We start from the raw sequence: 20,654 nt of genomic DNA on the forward strand, positions 1-20,654 counted from the left end.
CTTCTTGCAAATAATTTTTTATATAAATATACTTATAGGGGGTTAGTAAAGTCATGCAACTGTGCAAAGGAGGAATTTTATTTGGGAAGCTAAAGTTATAAAGCTTTGAGGTCTCAGAGCACACTACATCCAAGCAGAAACCAAATGGTATTTGGCAAAAGGATTCCAAAGGCAGGGAGGGCATTGTGCCCAGCAGGCAGAGTTGTTTTCACAGGCATCGAAATTTCCCACTCCAGTAGGCCTGGGTTGGCACTTCTTGGGGATGAGGTGGGGGGAGGAGGTGTGAACAAACAGAACTAGGGTTTAAAGCTAGCTACTATTTGCTTTGTTTCTTAGGGTGGAGGGGAAACTGGGCCTTCAATACTCTTCAAATTTCTGTAGCTGCAAAGGACTTAAAAACAACAACAACAAAACACACACACACACACACACACACACCAAACCCAAAACCCAAATCCAAACCAAAACTTCTAACTCCTTGCGTTCTCAACCGACTCAGAGCTAACACTCCCGCAGAATTTTGGAGGATGTAAATCACAAGGGAGGAGATTAACCATCTTTGTCCCGGGAAGCAGCCCTGGGTTTGCAATACAACTCCCCAGGGTTGTGCTCCTAAGGTTGGACCGGTGGTTTTCACTTCCTCCTCACCATCTCTAAGCAATTTAATTCCTGTGTCCCAACTAAACTGACACCTGGAGCCCCCCCCCCCCCACACACACACACACCAGCAGAGGTTAAGCTCCCAGTGTGGATGGAATTGGGAAGTACGCTTGAGGTGCCTTTCGTAGGACTCAGCAAGATTGGGCGGGGAGGGGCGAACGGGTTTCAGGGACTATTATTTCTCATCAAAAGTAGCATTTCAACTTCCTGATATGAGTTAAGATCCAAACACCACTTAGTCATGTCACCAACCAATGGCAAAGTTGGTTCCAAAGTCTCCTGGCAGGTTTTCTTATGAGTTGGGGTAAAGTGAGCTTCTTCGAGTGCACGGACAAGGTGGCCGGGTGGGGGTGCACTTGGGTGGATTCCAGGTTCCTGGCTGGGCTGCCTTGGTAGGAGAGCAGAAATCTGTCCCTTCAGAGGCCTCCGCGTCTTCCTCAGAGGCCATAGTCAGAATGGAGATGTAATGGGACCCAAATTCCTGGAGGAGCTATAGAAGCGTCAATAGACTTGCTGTATCACCATGCCTGGCCAGGTGCGGGACACTGGGGTCTGCGAGAGGTGCCTCAGTATGAGGGAACTCCGCGAGTTGGTTCTCTCTTGTCCCAAGTTCCGAAGTGTTAAATCCTGACCAGGACAAGGGAGAGGGTACTGGCGTGGGGGAGTGGGGGTGGAGACACCGATTCTGGGGACAAACAGCCTCCAGGACACTCAGAGGGACAATTTTTTTAAATTGACCGCTGACAGGCTGAGGGAGTTTGTTTTAGTGCTGAATACCCCGTGAACAAAATCCTTTTGAAAAGGAAGCTGAGTCGTTTCACGCCACCAAAGTGCAGATTTGGCGAAGAATGACTGATGGGACAAAGCGGAGCGGTGCGTTTGCGCGGGTTCCCAGGCGGAGCGCAGCACTTGGGCGAATGGAAGAGGCGGTCTGGAAAGCCGGGAGGGACCGGCCCGAAAACCTAAAATCGCTGCTGAGCCAGCACTCAACCCCCTCCCCCTGCCAATGTGAGAGAGAAAGGGAGAGGAGAGAAATAAAGAGAAGAGAGATTGGAGCAAGGGTGCAAGAGCAGAGACGGACCAGGGGGAGGAGAGGCTGGTGAAGGAGGGGGGACACGAGAAAGCTTAGCCCAAATGCTCCAGGCTTCATGCAGTTGACTTTCCAAGTGGGGAAGGAGTGTATTGTTTTTGGCGCCTAGGAAACCTTCAGAAGCAGCCGGGTCGTTTCCCTCCACCTCCCTCCGGTGTTTGGTAAATATTAACAAACCAGGGCGCGTTATTTTCGAGAGTGTGGATAGAGGGGCTAATAGGGACTTTGGATGGGTTTCCTTCCCCCCCAGCCCCCGCCCCCAAACCCCAACCCTGCCCTGCACTTACAAATGCACACACACACACACACACACACACACACACACACCTGCTTGACAACAGAAGGAATCAAAATCAATATTGTATTTGTCACCCCTCTGTCTCCTTTTTACTCCCTCAGCAACCCGGGTGCCGCTGAAGCGAATTGTGGATTTATAGAGGGGAAATTAGCATAAATTATTACGAAATCTGTAGCCGTGTGTGGTCCAGCTTGTGGGAAAAGAGGCTATTGCAAACTCTCCAAGCAGAAAGGTGGTCCGTGGTGGGCTCTGCAGAGGCGATGAATGGCTATTGCACCAAAGAGATTTCCATTTGGTTTGCACATTGGTATAATTGACTTACGTGTATTTTATACAGTTTTCCCAACAACTCCCTAAGCCTTCGGGTCGGATGTAGTTCCCCTCAAAGCTTCTGTTTGCATTGGGTTCTGTACAATAGACTCTGATGCACTTTTCAAGATTTCTGGAAAGTGCTCTTTCCCTCCTCCTCTTCATAATACCAGTCTTAAAACGCTGTAAATAGCATGCAAATCCCTCCTCTCTCCCCCCTGGGTTTAGCACATTTCCAGCGGGAACCTGGATACAACTTGTAGCAAAGCACGCGTTTTAATTGAGAATCACCCGCAACTCCAAACTCCCCTCTCCACCCAAGGCAAACGTGAGCTATTAGGATCGATTCACTTAATTAATCCGAGGCAGGAGGAATGTACCTCACCTCCCACCCCCACCTCTGCCAAACTTGGAAGATTCTGCCGACAAGAATTCCTATTTGTGTTATTGCACGTTCCAAACTTGGTGGTGACCACTTTCCCGTGGAGATGGACAAAGATTTCTTCTAGTTTTCAGGGCCCCCCCCCCTTTAAGTGAACGTTTTCACTCTTAGAATTTAGTTAATCTTCTGTTTACTCTGAGCAATGATTTCGACAGCCATACAATGGCCCTTTGCAAGGCTACAAAATGCCAATTGTTAAAATAAGAAAACACTTCACCCCCTTCCCCCACCTCCCACAATTCACACACACCCCGCTGTAGAAAAGAACCTGCCTAGCCACCAATGGGCGAACCGAACCGAGATCTCAGTCCCACATTTTTAATCTAATCCCCCTTAATATTGTACCTGTGTCCCCATAAACCAGTGTGAACTCATGTAAACTTTTGCTAACAGCTCCTAAAAGTCCTTGGTGCTTTCGGAGCTCCCTGCTTCCCGGTGCAGGATCGCTCCGCCCCGCACTCCTGGAAGCTCTGCTGAACCTCCTCTCCGGACCAGCTGTTGTCCGGAGCAGGAAAGACCTTGTTTTATGGGAAACACAATCCTCACCTCTCATGCACATCTCAGGTCCACCAGTCTCCCCACCTCCTTCCACCCCAGGATCCCCTTAGCCGAACCTGGCAGTGCCAAGTAATCCCCTAAAAGCCACACATCGTCCGGAGCTGTAACACCTACAATTTTGGCGAGTACCAGCAGAAGGGTCCACGAAGATGCGCCCGGATCCAGGAGGAGTTTATCTGCCCTTCTCCAGCAGGGCCCCAAGGAGGTCAGTGTCCCTCCCCCACCCTCTTCGCACCCACCTCCCCTTCCCGGTTATCCTCCCACCACCACCCCCGAATTAAGAAGGTGACATTATTCTTTTTCTCAAGCACTTCTGTTAATATTGAAAAACGTGCGCTTGCATCTCAAGCGAGGCAGACCAGGCGCGAGAGCCATTTCAATATTAATGAAATTGTTTAATCTCCTAAATTCATCGTGTTTAAGTTACGTTTTGGTGCGTTATTGACCACCTCCGAAACTGTGGTTAATGGGGTAGTGTGGGTGCACGCACTCTGGAGGATCTTTTTTTATGTGAACCCCAAACAGCGCCACTAATAATGCACTAAGGTCACTTGTAGTGTCTAAACCTCTCACACTCATAACTCCTCCCATCCCTCCAGCCTCCAGGAAAAAAGGAGGAGGGGGGAGTTCTTACATTTCCGGACTTCGAAGGTCGGTGAGCTGTAGGATTGTTTTTAGCAATTCGTTAGAACTGATTTCTTTTAAATGCCACAAGGGTCAGAGAACGTGTAGAAACCAGTGGGAACTCCAGGCACCTCTTTGCAGAATGCCTGCGCACAGGCGGGGGCGACTTTTTTCCACAGCAATCTGATGATGATGATGATGATGATGATGACGACGATGATGATAATAACAGATCACTGAACCCTCCCCAGGCTAATCCACCACAGGAGGGCTGATGCCCTCACCAGGCGGCATGACCCGAGCCTCGTCCAGCCTCCTCCCTTCCCCACGAGAAGACAATTTTCCCAGTTCTTTACAAATCTTAAAGCACAGCTGTTTTAGTGGGACCCCAAGCAGCGTTTTCAGGTTCTCTAAACTCTAAATAAGTCTATTTTTTTTTTTAAAAAAGGGGGGGGGGGGAGAAGACAGTTCCGACTGTAAAAAGCGAACTTCCAGGAAGCGCTAACTCCGAAAGTGTCCAGTCACCTGGGAGAGGCGGAAGCCAGTTTTGCTCAAAGAGCCAAACAAAGTCAGATTTTGCCGAGGTCTGAGGTCTCAGACCTTTCATCTAGCGGCCAAATTCCCGAAGAACCTTTTAAGTGAAAACTGTAGCGTGGCCCAGATGCACTACCTTTATCTTTTTTTTTTTCCTTCCATTTAACCAAAATATTAGGATTTAAAAAGGGTTCTTACTTAAAGCTGTCCTGTTACCTTGCAAGATTCCTTTTTTTTTTTTTAAGGGGAAGAAAAAATCCCCTTTTCTACACGCCCCAGCTGTGAAGCACTGAGGAAGGTCAAATCAAACTTCTGCCTGCCTCCCAGAGGGCCGGGAAGGGGGAGGAAGGAGCAGGGGGTGTCTTTTCATTATAATATCTCATGCAACCCTCCCCGGGAAGTGCCAAGAGCAAGGAAGGGGTATCTGCTTCAGGGGAAAGCCACGCCTGAAGTTAGCTAACTCTACAAACCCAACACAATGCAGAGCAAACAGAATACCCCAGTCAAGCAATTTCCATGTCAAATATAATCTGCACGGCAGCTCCATCTGTGAACATGAGTGGTCGCCTGGCTCCCCGCGCCGCGGCGGCTGCCTTCTCATACCTTCACACGGCGCACCCGGGCTGGCGCGTCCCGCTCCCCACCGGTGGCCCGAGCCTCTTTCCCCGCGCCCAGTCTTGAGCTGGAAGTGATTCCTATTGGCCAAGGTGTCCATGTAAATAGGTGTAAAAGAAACTGGAGCTGGCCCGGCTCTCCCCTCTAGCTCAGTCCCCTCCTTCTGCCGCCCCCTCTCCCCCTCCTCTTCCTCCTCCTCCCAAAGCGATTGTCATATGATAGCTAAGAAGTGGCACATTAATGAAGCGCCGCTACGGGGGTCTTTTCTGCGCCTGTCACTGCTTAAAACTATCAGAAGGTTCCAGGAAGGACATGGAGGCAGCTACCTAGCTCAGCGGAGCCGCGGAGCCCACAGCAGCGCCCTCCGCAGCCCTGAGGCGGCCGCCACCACTGTCCGCGTCGGGACTCCGCGGCCACTGAGATCGGCCGCCCGCGAGGCGCACGGCCAGGAAAGCCGAGGAGCAGGCGGCGCGGGGCGCTGCGGGACTGAGCTGCGGAGCGGAGGCGTGCGCTTAGCCCCGCTGAGCTCGGACGCGGTACCCGAACTGCTAAGCGGGGAGGAACGTGGCGAGCTGCAGCGCCATCCCGGATGCGGACGCGCAACTTGGTGCAACTTTAAGGTGAGTAGCTCCTGCTTCCGTTCTTGAGCCCACCCTGGCTCTGAGCCGTCTGTCTTCCCTCCAGCTCACACCACTCGCTCGCTTCCCCTCTCGCGCCCCCTGGCCGCGCCCAGCTCTGCGCGCAAAGTTGCTGGCTGAAGCGCAGCCTCAGGCGGCTCCGGCGATGCAGCCCTGATCCTCCCGCCCTCTAAGTCTGTGACTTGGCCTCCCTGACCTAGCAATATGTTTCTGTGGGTCCATGCTACCCTCCCCGCCTTTATCTCTCTCTCCTTTCCAGATCCAAGCAGTCTGCCAGAGCACGCGGATCCAGAGCAAAGAAAAGGGGGAAAGAGAAGATGCCTCGGCCCGGCCGCAACACGTACAGCGACCAGAAGCCACCCTATTCGTACATCTCGCTGACCGCCATGGCCATCCAGAGCTCGCCTGAGAAGATGTTGCCACTAAGCGAGATCTACAAGTTCATCATGGACCGCTTCCCCTACTACCGGGAGAACACGCAGCGCTGGCAGAACAGCCTACGCCACAACCTCTCCTTCAACGACTGCTTTATCAAGATCCCGCGGCGGCCGGACCAGCCAGGCAAGGGCAGCTTCTGGGCGCTGCACCCCAGCTGCGGAGACATGTTCGAAAATGGCAGCTTCCTGCGGCGCCGCAAGCGCTTCAAGGTACTCAAGTCGGACCACCTGGCGCCCAGCAAGCCCACCGACGCGGCGCAGTACCTGCAGCAGCAGGCCAAGCTCCGCCTGAGCGCGCTGGCTGCCTCCGGCACGCACCTGCCGCAGATGCCGGCCGCTGCCTACAACCTGGGCGGTGTGGCGCAGCCCTCGGGCTTCAAGCACCCCTTCGCCATCGAGAACATCATTGCGCGCGAGTACAAGATGCCTGGGGGGCTGGCCTTCTCTGCCATGCAGCCCGTACCGGCCGCCTACCCACTCCCCAACCAATTGACTACCATGGGTAGCTCTCTGGGCACCGGCTGGCCACACGTGTACGGCTCTGCGGGCATGATCGACTCAGCGACCCCCATCTCCATGGCGAGTGGCGACTACAGTGCTTATGGCGTGCCGCTGAAGCCGCTGTGCCACGCAGCGGGCCAGACGCTTCCCGCCATCCCTGTGCCCATCAAGCCCACGCCGGCCGCCGTGCCCGCGCTGCCCGCGCTGCCCGCGCCCATCCCCACCTTGCTCTCGAACTCACCGCCCTCGCTCAGTCCCACATCCTCGCAGACAGCCACCAGCCAAAGCAGCCCCGCCACCCCCAGCGAGACGCTCACCAGCCCGGCCTCTGCCTTGCACTCGGTGGCCGTGCATTGACGCCGAGCGCCCCTTCTTGCCCCCGACTCGCCGGCTCCCCCGCCTGTCCCCGCTCCCGGCCCTGCCCTGTCCTGCCCGACCTCGGATGCCAGCCTAGCTTGTGTATTTCACCTTCTGCCAACCCTTTGTCCCACACGAGAACTTTGTCTTGATCCCAGGAGAGAGAACACAAACTTGCAGATGGGCCTGAAGGTGCATTGGTCCTACCCCAACTCCCACGAGAGGGGAATGTGAGGGGCACTTGAGCCAAGTCATCCCGTACCCAGCCCCCCACCCCAAACCTCCTTTCATTTGAGAGGTGGGGAAAATGCCCCTCTCAGAGAAAAGTGGGTCTTCGCTCAAACCCAGTCAGCTCTGGCAGAGCCTTCCGAGACCTGAACTCTGCTCAGTTCGGAGACCAGAGAAATCGCCTAAGAGGTTTCTCGGAACAGAGGGTGCAGAGAGTTGCAAGAGGTGCGGGGTCTCAGAGACCACGAATCTGCCCAACGCGCGCGCCTCCGCCCATCCGCCCGGGGCTGGGCGGGCCGTGGCATCCTCGGAGGCGGCCCTCTCTCCTTCCGGGATTCTTGGGCTTCAGGTTTTGTTTCCTGCCTGAGGCTCTAGGCGCAGGGAGTGAAGGTTGCCAACCGAAAAGGCGATGCTAGTCCTCCACAACAGAACACAACAAGAAGAAAAGTAATCTTGTGTTGTTTACAAAGCACCTGGTAAAATGTAAACAGTGAACTTGAATCTGTCTTTCGAGGCGGGCCCACTTTACCAGTACCTGTTGTAATGTGAATGTTTACTCTTCATTTCTGGCCAGGTTGAGGGGAGGGATGGGGGGAAAGGGAAGTTAATTGGGATATTAACTTTCCAATTGCTTAGAGACCTTTTTTAGCTATTTATTTTATTGTTTTTAAAAGAAATTGAAACAAGCCCAAACCAAGAAAGCGCCAATAGCAACCCTGGAAGAAGTTGGCCAAACTGACTGGTGGATGGAGGGATGTCATCCAAGGGGAGGTTCTCACGGACAAGGCTTTCTGTTTGTTCTCAGAACTTTTCCAAGAAGCTAAAGGGCTGCAATGAGATGTAAATGCTTGTGAATAGGAATGATTATACACTGTGTAAAATGCACTTTTTTTGCTATATTCCTTTAGACTCTTAGGTAATTTGCCAGAAGACAAAGTTGTTCTGATGTGACCTGCTTATTAAGTTCAAGATTTGAAGGGGGGGGGAGGTTGTAGTGTCATCAAAGTTGTAAAAATTTTTACCTTTCATTTTTCACCTTTCCTGTTCAGAATTAGCATGGCATTTTAAATATTGATGTTCTTGTTCCCAGCATGCCTGTTTTAAAACAAAGGGTTTTAAAAAAGGTGTCCACATTAAATTATGAACCTCGTCCAAATACTATTTTCTCATTAAAATATGTAAATTCCATTTTTCAGTTTTGTGTCTTTTTGACGAGTTGCTACAGTCATCTGAGAGACACACCCAGTGCTTCCCCAGCATGTTCGCTGCAGACTCGGGTCAGAATATTTGCAACTTATTTTAAAGAAAGTCAGACCTCCTCTTCTACACTTGCAGATCAGGGGAGAAATGATCCACAGTGACTCTGGAAGGTACCTGTACAGAGGGAAAGGGGGAACAAATAATTTCTGTAACAGATACAGTGCACAAGTGTGGCACTGAAAGAAAATCTTACTAATAGGATGCAGTACTTTATATGCATTTTAAAACATGTTATTAAAAAGACATAAAGCCCTCATGTGTATGTAAGACAAAAACCATGTAGAGATGATACAGAAGTTTTAAGAGTAAAAAGCAGATTTATTCAAAGTCTATATTCTGATGCATTTCACTGGGTGTGAAAATTAATTTCTCTACTTTAAGTGACTGTAGTTGTGGACTTTCTTCTTAAAAACAATTAATCAATGTCTGTTCTGAGACATCTCACTGGGAGTGAGTAGTCAATTCCCTACTTCTTTAAATTACTTCATTTGTGCATATTTTCTTCTTCAGAGATCACCTAATGGCCAACCTTGCATATCAAGAAAGCTCAATGTTTTGAATTGCAGGTATTTTTTAAAACTCCTTTATGTGGGGAACATTAATGCAGGATGTCGTTTGTTTTTAAAGGTTAGAGAAGTAGCTTTAAATACTTGACTCCAAGTATTTGCTTTTTTAAGAGAAGACATTTTTGGGGAGGGGTAGAGAATGAAAATTTTCCAGGAATTTGTGGCCCAAGGGTGATAGAAACTTTAGTGAGGCATCACAATACTTTTCAGTGAGATGTGCATTAGCTGGATAAAGAAAGTTACAAGACAAAGAGAATCTTAAATGGTGATTAACACTTTACTATGTAAAATGATTAAACAAGAAACCTTGTGCAGCATAGAGGAACTCCAAAAGAATTCCAGCTCATTATACTCCATAAAGAGAATCTTTAGCACCTGTAACACATATATAGTTAAAGGAGTGTCTGGAAGAAAAAATTATGATTAATGCAAAAGATAATTAATCCTGTTGTGAATTTTTTTAAAGGAAAAGAAGGATTACACACACACACACACACACACACACACACACACACACACACACACAAAGGTGGAAAATAAATGAATCATCAGCCTGATTAAAATGCATGAAGCTACTAAAGCTCGTCAGACAGGGGACAACTAAACTCATTCATCAAGCCCAATTCACAATTATATCTACAAGATCAGCTATAGAAAGCCTGGAAAACTTCTACATTTGGACTAGCAAATTCCTGAAACTTTATTCTTTTCAAGAAATCACCTATGTTTAATAAATAAACAAGTACATTTCCATGGTTTTCTAGAAAAATAAACATAAGACTATTACTGGAATAGGCTAGCTTTGTTGAATTTACTTCCACTGAATTCTAACTGGGAATACAGGATGTGTGAAATGTTAACACTGAGTTGCAAATATTTTCTAGTTTAGCAGTTTAAATAGGTGAAACAGGCATTAGAGACCAGATGCAATTGGCATATATGTACATTTAATGCATAGAGACAAAAGATACAGATTCTATTTCTGATATTTGCAAAGAAGTGATTTCTACTCAGTAGTTAATTTTTTTTTATTTTTTTCCCAGCTAGTAAGTTCGTCATGGCATATTGAAAAGAAGGAAATAACGTGGGCATTGTGAGTCCTTGTTTCACAATTGTGGGCATCTTTTCTCAGATGAAGTTGAATGAGTAAAGTAAAAAATCCACTGGTGATATTTTGACGTTGATAAAAAAATCCAAAGGTAGCCCAAACGCACATGCCTTCGCCCCATCCTGCTTCTGCCTGCACCCCTCAGCTTTCAGACTTATGCCCTGTTTAGCTGAAGTGCCCCACAAATAAGGAAGTTTATAACTATGATACCTTCAATGGCACTCTTTGTCATGTTAAATCTTTTCACCTGGCTCAAGTCCAAAGTCAACACTCACAGCTTTAAAATAAAACTGGAAGAGAAAATAGTATGCAGTGGGAAGGTGTGTGTCCTAAGAATAGAGATAAGTTATATAATACTATTTTGCAAATTCAGCCTTTATTTTTTAGGGTTTTGAGTTGGAATCTTGGCTCTTCTGTTACTTTTTACATTCAACATTATACCACCACACCATCCTCAACTGTGTTTTTTAAACAGCACTCCCTGCGATTTGAAGGAAATCCTTACACAATGGGTGAATTTGGTGCATTTTCTCAAGAGAGACTTTGCAGAATTTCTTGATATTCCTGTCGTCTGGACTAAATGTTCTGAAACACACAGAAGACTCAATGGAAGACTGCTAGGAAGTGCTCCTCAGAATAGCTCAAGCATTTTAGTCAAGAGTTTAATTTCTTTAAAAGGAGAGAGAACCTTGAATGTCTTGGAAACATGAATTGGCCAGGTGGTGGAGTGGGGTGAGGCAAGATGGGGGTGCAAGAGAGGGACAAGAGTCCAGGCAGATTCTGGAGACAGAGGATCTCACATTAGTATATGCAAGGAAGGCAGGAGGGGCAGAACTGAGGGTGAAAGATGGTTTATACCTTTACAAATGAAAACACCCTTTGTAAAGGTACTCGTTTAAGAAACTAAAGGGATCAGAAATTGCCCTCAAATTCTTAATATAACTGTCAATTCATTCCCTCCCCTCACCACTTTTAAAGCCATATATGCACAGAGACATCAAAACAAAAACAACCCAACCCACCGGCTGTGAAGTCGCAAAGGGGATGCATTTGTTTCGTTTAAACTAACAACAAATTATCTAATTAATATGTTTCAATTACGGCCTGAAAGGCACAGTCCCCGGACCGCCTGCCGTGGGTGCACAATGGCCCCAGAGCCCACTCTAGGAATTTACAATAACTTCACATCTGTTTCTTTATTTTCCGCTTTTTGAGTCTAAAACTCCTCTCAAGATCACTTCAAACCACGGCCTGAGTTATGAAATATGTCCCAGTGCTAAAGGGGGACAAAACTTTGTCCACGGATGCTTCATTTGCAAGCAAAAAAGAGAAAGCCCATTGAAGAGCATTAAACAAATATATTAGAATTCTGTCACTTTATGCAATTGAGTAGATCAAATGAAGGGTCCCGGCCACTTCATTCACTCTCATTCACTCGAATAGAAAACGCAAAGAATAGCAACCCGAGACTGGGCCACCGATGTAGATTTAGCTCCTTTTTACTGGGAGACAAAAAGCCTGAATTTTCACAAACACATTGCTGACTCGGGGACTAGGAAACCGGCACTGGAACCCCTTTGGAATTTAAATTCATTTTATCTTCCTCCCTCTTTGCCCAGATCTGTTTGCACTACAGTTCAAGATGCAGCAGGCATCCCCCCAGCTTCTGGAAAAAAATGGGGGAGGGGAAAAGGAAAGGAGGAGGGTGTGGGCCTAGGGTTCCCAAGGAGCTCCTGGTAATCAACTAATACTCAAGTCTGAGATTATAACTTGGGTTAACCATCTTAAGCTACATCAATATAAACATCAATATATCACATACATTGCCCAGTCTCTTAGCTCCTAGTTTGACTTGGATTACATAAACAGCTTGCTTTCAAAGACCAGAATCACATCTGGGTCATCACGTTTGCTTCTTTCAACTAATATCTGGTTTTTACTTGAAAACAGGACATTCAGCTTCAGTTGCTCAAAGTCAGTGAAGTCTCAAGCTTGTTTCTTTCTCACTCTCTTTCTTTCTCTCTCTCTCTCTCTCTCTCTCTCACACACACACACACACACACACCTTTCTACTAGCTTATTCTATCTGGGATGGCAAGCAAAAATCAGAAGGGGAGCTAGAGTTTGATCAGAATTTTCAAGTCAGAGTCTTTTTCATTTTCATTTTCATCACCAGGAGAGAGAGAAGCCACAGGTTTCTGGGTAGTAATGGAGCTAATTTGTGAGGTCTAGCTTGGGTCTCTAATGGCTGGTTGACATTTCTGTTTTAGTGAACTCTATGAACTTTTACGAGACAGCGTCTTAGAAAGTATCAGTGCTTGTTAGAGCTGATCCTAGAGATAAGGTAGAGAAAGAAAGATTCTGCTTGTCTTAGCTTTGGAATGAGCCAGTTTTCTCCAAACTGGAAATCTACATCTTCTGAACAGGAAGGTATTTGAAGGGTTGTATTTTCTATTTTATCTGGTTTGTTGTTTTCTGGGTATTTTTTTTTTAAGTTGGAACCTTTAACAGTTGTCATTTTAATGTCAAGATTTATAAGATCCACATTCTGACACTATTCATCATTTAATTTGGGAGACTTGTGTCTGAAGCTGGGGAAAGGGGTGGGAAGGAGTGGTACTAACGTGTTTAAAAAAATTGAAAAAATGATTGTTTATAACTATATGGTCTGAACTCACTAAACATATAATAAACAAATTTGAAACAATTAAAAAAAACCCTAATTGGCTTCATTAAACCTTCCTTGGCAGATTTTCCTTCCAGAACAATTTAATTGACAAATATTTGGATAATGAGTTCTTTGACAATTGGTGGCATCCCTTTGCTTATATCTGCAAATAACTGATATCAAATCAGTTGCAAACTTCAGAATAGACCATTTTAGAGCATTAATTAATTAAAGCATATTAAACTTACAGATAAAACATTCTTCTGAAAGTATCTGTTGTTTGGAGACACTGTGATTCTGATTCATGCTTTTTTCAGCCTGTATATTTTTGTTTACTCAGTTAATGTCTTCTCTTGTTCTATTTGTTGGATTAGGGTACCTAAGGCCATGACAGTATCAAAGAGTTGTGGGTATGCAGAAATGATGGTTTCTAAACTCTGTTTTTCATGTAGATTTCTCTTTCCTACCTCCTGAAATAATATACGTATTGATTGGACCATTCCAGCACACAGTTGCATATAGAAAAATTGCTCAATAAAGGATCTTAATTTTGTGCCGCTTAGGAAGCTTAGTATTTATTAAGTAGCATCTAGAGTGTTTTGAATTAATTAGAGCAGCTCCTTGGAGAGACATTACAGGCAAGAATAGTTTCCCACAACATGAAAACTCTGAGCCTGTGAACAACCCTACTGGAAGTGCCGTGCTAAGCCAGGGAGTGAATTTGGATCGCTAGGAAATAATCACCCATATTTTTGCTTATTTACATATGTTTGATGGGCTGAAGGTCTGTGCATCATATTAAAATGATCACTGCACATCATTCTGGGTGTCATGATGTTTATGCCACTACTTTCCCTGCTCTACCCAAAAAAGAAAAGGAAACTATGATTTGTTTCAAGACTCCTGATGTGATTTTATATTGGAGTAAAATTGACAAATGTGTCTTCCCGAGTTTCATGAGTTAGTTGGACTGAGTCAAATCTTTCAGTGGCAGCCCGGAAGATGCTAACCATTTTCACTACTGTTTGATGCACTGGTGGAAGAGAGAGGGTTGGGGAGATAAGAGAGAATAGGCAAGGATGACATTTCCCCATCTAGGTGATTTTCCTGCGGTGATTTTGGCCTTGAAGACAGAAGAACAATCCAAAACAATAGCTCTGTTGATTAGTCTGGGTTAAAAAAAAATTTTTCCATGCCTTTGTTCGAGATGTCAGTTAAATGAGAATGCTGACTGAGATTAGGTTTCTATTTTGATATTAAGTTGTGTAATATTAAAACTTGTGAAATACATTTACATTTCTTGTGGATGATATCTTTTAAGGAGACTCCTTTGCATAAAACATGGAAGTGAAAATTATTAACTTTGACAGACATATAAAGAAGCAATTTGATTAATTATATTGCTAACTATTCTTTGCCGTATAGGCAAATTTTATCCAATTCTTAAAATGACGGGTGCTGAATAAATACTATAAAACACTTACTTGAAATTTTACTGAAGTAAATGGATGAGTTTATGAAGAGATTTATATTCTAAATATATACTTGATTTTGTTTGGTTCTTATCTAGAAATCTAGTTTTTACTGTAAAACTGCTATGTTACAGAATGTTTTTCATGTATTTCCTGTGCATATTTAAAGAGAATTTCTTTTTCAGTTCCATAGTTATAATCAGACAACCTACACTGTTTCAAGACAACTTTTTTCCAGTATAAAAACCATAATTAATTTCCCATGTGACCACATAGTCTTCATAATAATTTATTTTAATTAAAGAAATAAATACTGAATATATCATGGACTTCCAGAGGAAGAAACACATCTGTCAGAGAAGTACACAAAGAGTGTTCCCCAAAGTGACTATGATGAGACTTCTCAAGTAGTTACAACATGCTTCTTTGCTTGGACTAACTTCCCCCAACTCTAGCACTGAGTCATTGCTGTGTTGCTCACAATAGCAAAGAGATGAAAGCAACCCAAGTGCCTATCAACAAATGAATGGATAGAGAAGCTGTGGTATATTCACACAATGGAATACTACACAGTAACTAATAAAATATTGTATAAAATGAGTGACAATGGAGGATATTATGCTGAGTGAAATATCTCAGTCACAAAAGGACAAACACTGCTTAGTGCCACTGTTAAAAAAAAAAGGACTGACATGGAGGTTGGGGGAAAATTAAGAAAAGAGAGTATAAATAATAAACACTGCATTAAAACAAACAAAAAATCCAACCAACCAACCAACCACACCAAAAGACAGACACTCAATGAGAAAGATTGATACAATGGCTACAAGAATGGATTCAGACACGAAAACAATTATGAGGATGGTGCAATACTGGGCAATGTTACATTTTGTTGTACGCAATGTCTCTATACTTTGGAACTGACTGAATGGTACCTAAAAATGGTTACATAGTATATTACTGAAAGAATTCTGAGGACATTTTGGATGTTTTCAGGTTTTGATTTATTGGTGTTTTCCCACCTAATACGGAGACTGTTGCAATAAACATTTTTTCTAATGGAGCTAATTACACTCATATATAATGATGTAAAATACATTAATATTGGCTTGCTGAATTCCTTACCAGCATCTTGTAAGCTCAACAACATAATTTCATTTAGTATTTTACCTTACACTCTTAAATTCCTCCTGCAATCGGCTTTGTAACTGGAAATGTGGAGCAATATTGTCTAAACTTAGAATCAAAGAAAATAGATGCTAGAATGGGACAAGAATAAGTGTTATGAAAAAGTATTTGGTAGTGACGTATCAGATAAGGGACTTATATCCAGAATTTATAAAATACTTGAGCACCACAACAAGATAAAGGTAAATAATCCAACAGAAAAATGGGCACAGGATATGAACAGACACTTCATCAAAGAAGACATTCAGATGGCCAACAAGCACATGAAGAAATGTTCAAAATTCCTAGCTCTCAGAGAGATGCAAATTAAAACAACTATGAGATATTATCTCACCCCAGTCAGAATAGCAAAATTTAACAGAACATCAAGTAACAAATGCTGGTGAGGTTGTGGAGAAACTGGAACTCTTATTCACTGTTGGTGGGAGTGTAAAATGGCGCAACCCCTGTGGAAGGCGGTATGCTGCTTTCTCAAAAAGTTGCAAATACACACACCATTTGACCCAGCAATTCCACTAATGGAAACAAACGAATGGATAGAGAAACTGTGGTATATTCACACAATGGAATACTGCATTGAAAAACAAGGAACTCATGCAATATTACTCAAAATGGGTGACCCTGGAGGACATTATGCTGAATGAAGTATCTCAGTCACAAAAGGACAAATACTGCATGGTGCCACTGTTGTAGGACAGGACTGTCCTTGGGGTTGGGGGGAGACTGAGAAAGATGGGTTCAGTAATGTATACTGCATTGAAACAGATGAGGGAGAAAACTGTTTAAAAGGGATATGTGATTAGGTATTATTGTCATGATAGGAGTCCAGAACGAAGGCTGCATATTGGAGTGGACCTGGGGGATGGTTTGTAAAACAATGAAAGAATTTTTCTTTTCCTTTTCCAGGACGGTAGTGTACTGGGGGGGAAGGTTGGGAGGGGAGAGAAGTGCAACAATGAATGAATGGAAATCCAAAGTCTCTGTAAATTTTCATTGACATTAATAATAATTTTAAACAAACAAATAAAAAAGAAAATTAAAATAAGTGTTACTGTTTGGACATGAATAAGTTTTACTTAATGTAAGGGGTTCTTTCTGTGGCCAATTGCCAATAAGACAGATGGATATCCAAACTACTTTACTGCAGATCTGGGTGGGCAGAGAGAATCTTCTCAAAAAAGGAGGACAGACGAAAATCAGTGCCTTTGGAGAAGAGTAATAAATATCCTATGGATTGCCAAGAAAATAAACAATCCTGTCTTGGAGAAAGTACAATCAGAATGCTCCTCTGAGGCAAAGATGGTAAAACTTGGTCTTACATGTTTTGGGTATGTTGTCAAGAGGGGCCAATTGTAAGAGAAAGATATTATGTTGGGAAAGGTGGAGGGTCAGAGAAAGAAAGATCTTTATCAAGATGGACTGATGTAATGAATGGAACAATGGGTTTGAGCATATCAGAGATGGAAAGGATTATCTATAGGGTCACTATGACTCAAACTCAACTATATGGCACCTAACAACAATGAAAGAGATTCCAGGTAAATCAATTCCTTTCTTTAACTCACTAGGTAAGTGTTGCTGACATGACAGCTCTTTAACTGCATCCAAATAACAACAGCAGAGTCAGGTTCTCAAAGCAAAACAAAACTGATTTCCACCTTAGATGTAAAACATAAGCAACTAAACACCAGAACTTAAGAATGTACTGAAATAGCCAAAATGCTTTATCTGAACATTTGGGCTCATTTCCCTTAAAGCGAGTTCATCCAGTCTGGCAAGCCACAACATCTCTAAGCAGGAGTCTTGAAGCATTTGTATGACTACAGGGAGTACGTGATCACACGGAGAAAAGAAGTGCTTTTCTGCATTATCAGGTTTTGTAACCAAATAATCTTCCAGCCAGACTACCATGAGTTTAAGAAGTCTAAGCCCACAGCAGACATGTGGGGAGTTGCTGCTCTACAGGAGAATGATACACAATCCCATCCCATGAGATTTACAGCCTCTTCAAACTCACTGGAGGGTCCACTGTGAATTGGGTTCTACTCATTAATAATGAGGTGTTGCTGATTACTTTTTAAGGAGTTCTGATGGTGTTGTGGTTAAGGTGTTTGGTTGTTAATCAAAAGGTTGATAGTTCAAACTCACCAGCTTCTCTGTGGGAGAAAGATGTGACAATCTGCTTCTCTAAAAATTTACAGCCTTGGAACCCTATAGGCAATTCTACTTTGTCATACAGGATTGCTGCGAGTCAAAGCTGACTTGCTATCAGTGGGTTCTTAAGTTTTACCTAAAGTGTTCTGAGTAATTTTCTTTGTCTCTCCATGCTTCAAATTTGCTCATCTCTGAGAGAAAGTTCCTTCTTTGGTCCCTTCAAAGGCTTGCCTCAATTATCAAGAGAAGCTAAAAAGAAGAAAACATTTTAGATTGTCACACAAACTAAATTGTTATTATTACAGTTTATGACAGAGAAATAAAAAAAAAATTAGGCACCACTACTAACTTTTCAGAGAGCTCTGATAGCCAAGTAGTAAGGAGCTGCAATGCTAACCCAAATGCATAGAGTTCAAATCCACTAGCTGTTCCATAAGAGAAAGATGGGCAGTCTCCTCCCCTGTAATTAACTGCCTCTGAAATTTTACCAGAAGGTCAGCTATGAATTGGTTCTGACTCAACAGTACAATACAATATCCTTTTTTTCAGGGCCCCTGGATGGCACAGTTTATGAAGATCTACTAATCTACAGATTGATGGCTCAAATGCATCCAATGCTACTTCAACAAGAAAGGGAGGGGGAGGGGCTGGCAATATGCTTCCATACAGATTACAGCCAAGAAAATCTATGCGCAGTTCTAGAATGTAGCTCAGAAGGTCCTGCTGGTGCAATGAATGAAAACACTGCCTGTTCACCAAAAGTTCAATGGTTCAAACGCAGCCCCACTCTGAGAGAGAGAGAAAACACTGAGGCACCTTGTTTCTGTAAAAAATAGACTCAGAAACCATACAGAGCAATTCTCCTGTGTCTTACAGTGTCACTATAGGTCTGAAGGGACTCCATCACCCTGAGTTTTACTCAATAACACAAATTACCATGAATTGCAAGTGACTTAATGGCAATGGGTTTGGCTTTTCTTCTGGAATTTTCTTCTCAATAGAGAATGTGTTCTGATAAAGAGGAATATTTAATACTAGTTTCTTCAGATCTAGAGCATATTTATAGAAGGAAGGTCTATTTTTTTAGGCTACATATTTTTAAAACAACTACAAGCAGGGGTATAATTCAACTCTTTAAAGCATATAATTCAGTGGTTTTCAATTTACTGAGAGATTAATGTGCAGGGCTTGCCACAGTTATTTTTAAAACATTTTCACCAGAGTATCCCATAGACTGCCAAAAGAACAAAGAAAGTAAAACCAGAATCCTCCTTGGAGGCAAGGATGGCCAAGCCTCATCTCACATACTTTGGGTGCGTTGCTATTGCCCAGTGCCACTGAATTAAACACTATAACTGTGACCCTATAAACAACACATCTAGACCCTCTCCTATTCTGTGCCATCCTCACAATATCTGATACACTCAAATCCATTGTTGCAGTCACTGTGTCAATATACCTGGTTGAGGGTTTCCCCTTCTTTTCCTTTCCCTCTACTTTCCCAAGCATGTCCCTCTCCGAGAAATCGCCTGTCCTACCAACATGCCCAAAGTATGTGAGACAAAGTTTTATCATCTTTTCCTCCAAGGAGCATGCTTGGATAGAAGGGGCTGTTCTTGGAGAGGGATACCATGTTTGGAAAGGTGGAGCATCAGTGAAAGAGAGGAAGACCCTCAATGAGATTGACTGACGCAGTGTGGGCCCCAGTGTGTCAGAAATGCTGAGGTTGGTACTGGATAGGACAGGGTTCATATCTATTGTTCCCAGGGTTGCTGTGAGTCCTATTTGACCCAACACCACTTAGCAACAAAAGCAACTGTGTATGAAGAAAACAAAATTTAGCCAAAAAAAACAAGAAAGAAAAGACAAAAGGGATGTCTGAAGAGTCTCTGAATATGTTTTTGAATACAGAGATGATAAAGTAAAGGAAAAATGATAAAGCTGCTCAACAGAAAATGTAAAAAAGCTGCTAAGTATTACAGTGAAATGTGTAAAGACCTGGAGTAAAAAAAAATCAAAAGTCACAAACATGCTCAGCATTTCTTAAACTGATATAAGTGAAGAATATGTTGAAGGATTCACAGGGCAAAGTACTCAATGATGAAGGGAAAGCATCAAAAGAAGATGGAAAAAATACTGAGTCCCTGTACCAAAAAGAACTTGTCAATATTGAGTAATTTCAGGAGATAGCATATAGTCAAGAACCAATTATCTTACAGGAAGAAGTCCAAGCTCTACAGAAAACATTGGTGGAAGAAAAGTCTCCAAGGACTGACAGAATCCCAGATGACGTGTTTCAACAAACAGAGACAGCCTTACATGTGCTCAATCATCTATCTATTCCAAGAAATCTTGAAACAGGTAACAGGTCAATCAACTGAAAGAGATCTGTATTTGTATCCATTTTAAAAAAGAAAAAGATAGCATTAATACTGCACACAAGTAAAATCTTGTTGAAAATTAATGAAAAATGGCTGGAGAAGTACAATGAAAGGAAATGTCCAGAACTTCAGCTTGGATTTAGAAGAAGCTGTTGGAAAAGGGGATACTATTGCTCATGTCAGATGGTTTTGACTGAAAGTAGAAAGTAACCAGAAATATAGTTATTGTGCTTAACTGATTCCCAAAGGTATTCAATTGTGGCGATAATATAGATAGCATTGAGAAGAATGGAAATTCCAGAATACTTAATTATGCCTATGTGGAATATGTACTAAGACAAAAAAGCAGTTGCTTGAACAGAACAAATGGGTACTATTGAATGCCGTCAAGTCGTAGATGACTCATAGCGACCCTATGAACCAACAACAGCCTGAGCACTGTTCGTACATAGAGTTTCCAGAGGCAAGCAATTTTGGAATTGGATGCCGCTCCTGCTTCCAGGCTTGATTTAGTCGGGAAGCTCCAGCCAACACTGTCCACCATGGGTGCCCATTACCACGATTGG

General features: G+C 43.7%; 1 protein-coding gene across 1 annotated transcript; it reads left to right on the plus strand.

Annotated features, from left to right (window-relative positions):
- Window positions 1-5,331: 5,331 nt before the first annotated feature.
- On the plus strand, window positions 5,332-7,264 carry FOXB1 (forkhead box B1). Its single transcript, XM_006899637.1, has 2 exons — window positions 5,332-5,750; window positions 6,028-7,264. The coding sequence occupies exon 2, from the start codon at window positions 6,086-6,088 to the stop codon at window positions 7,061-7,063; it is 978 nt and encodes a 325-aa protein (XP_006899699.1). The 5' UTR covers window positions 5,332-5,750; window positions 6,028-6,085; the 3' UTR covers window positions 7,064-7,264.
- The last annotated feature ends 13,390 nt before the right edge of the window (window positions 7,265-20,654 follow it).

This window comes from Elephantulus edwardii, unplaced genomic scaffold (genome assembly GCF_000299155.1).
Source record: "Elephantulus edwardii isolate Elephantulus edwardi_28Jun2011 unplaced genomic scaffold, EleEdw1.0 scaffold00264, whole genome shotgun sequence".
Classification (NCBI taxonomy): Eukaryota; Metazoa; Chordata; class Mammalia; order Macroscelidea; family Macroscelididae; genus Elephantulus; species Elephantulus edwardii.

Coding starts and splice junctions, on each gene's coding strand:
- FOXB1 (XM_006899637.1), top strand. CDS start 6,086: ATGCCTCGGCCCGGCCGCAACACGTACAGCGACCAGAAGCCACCCTAT.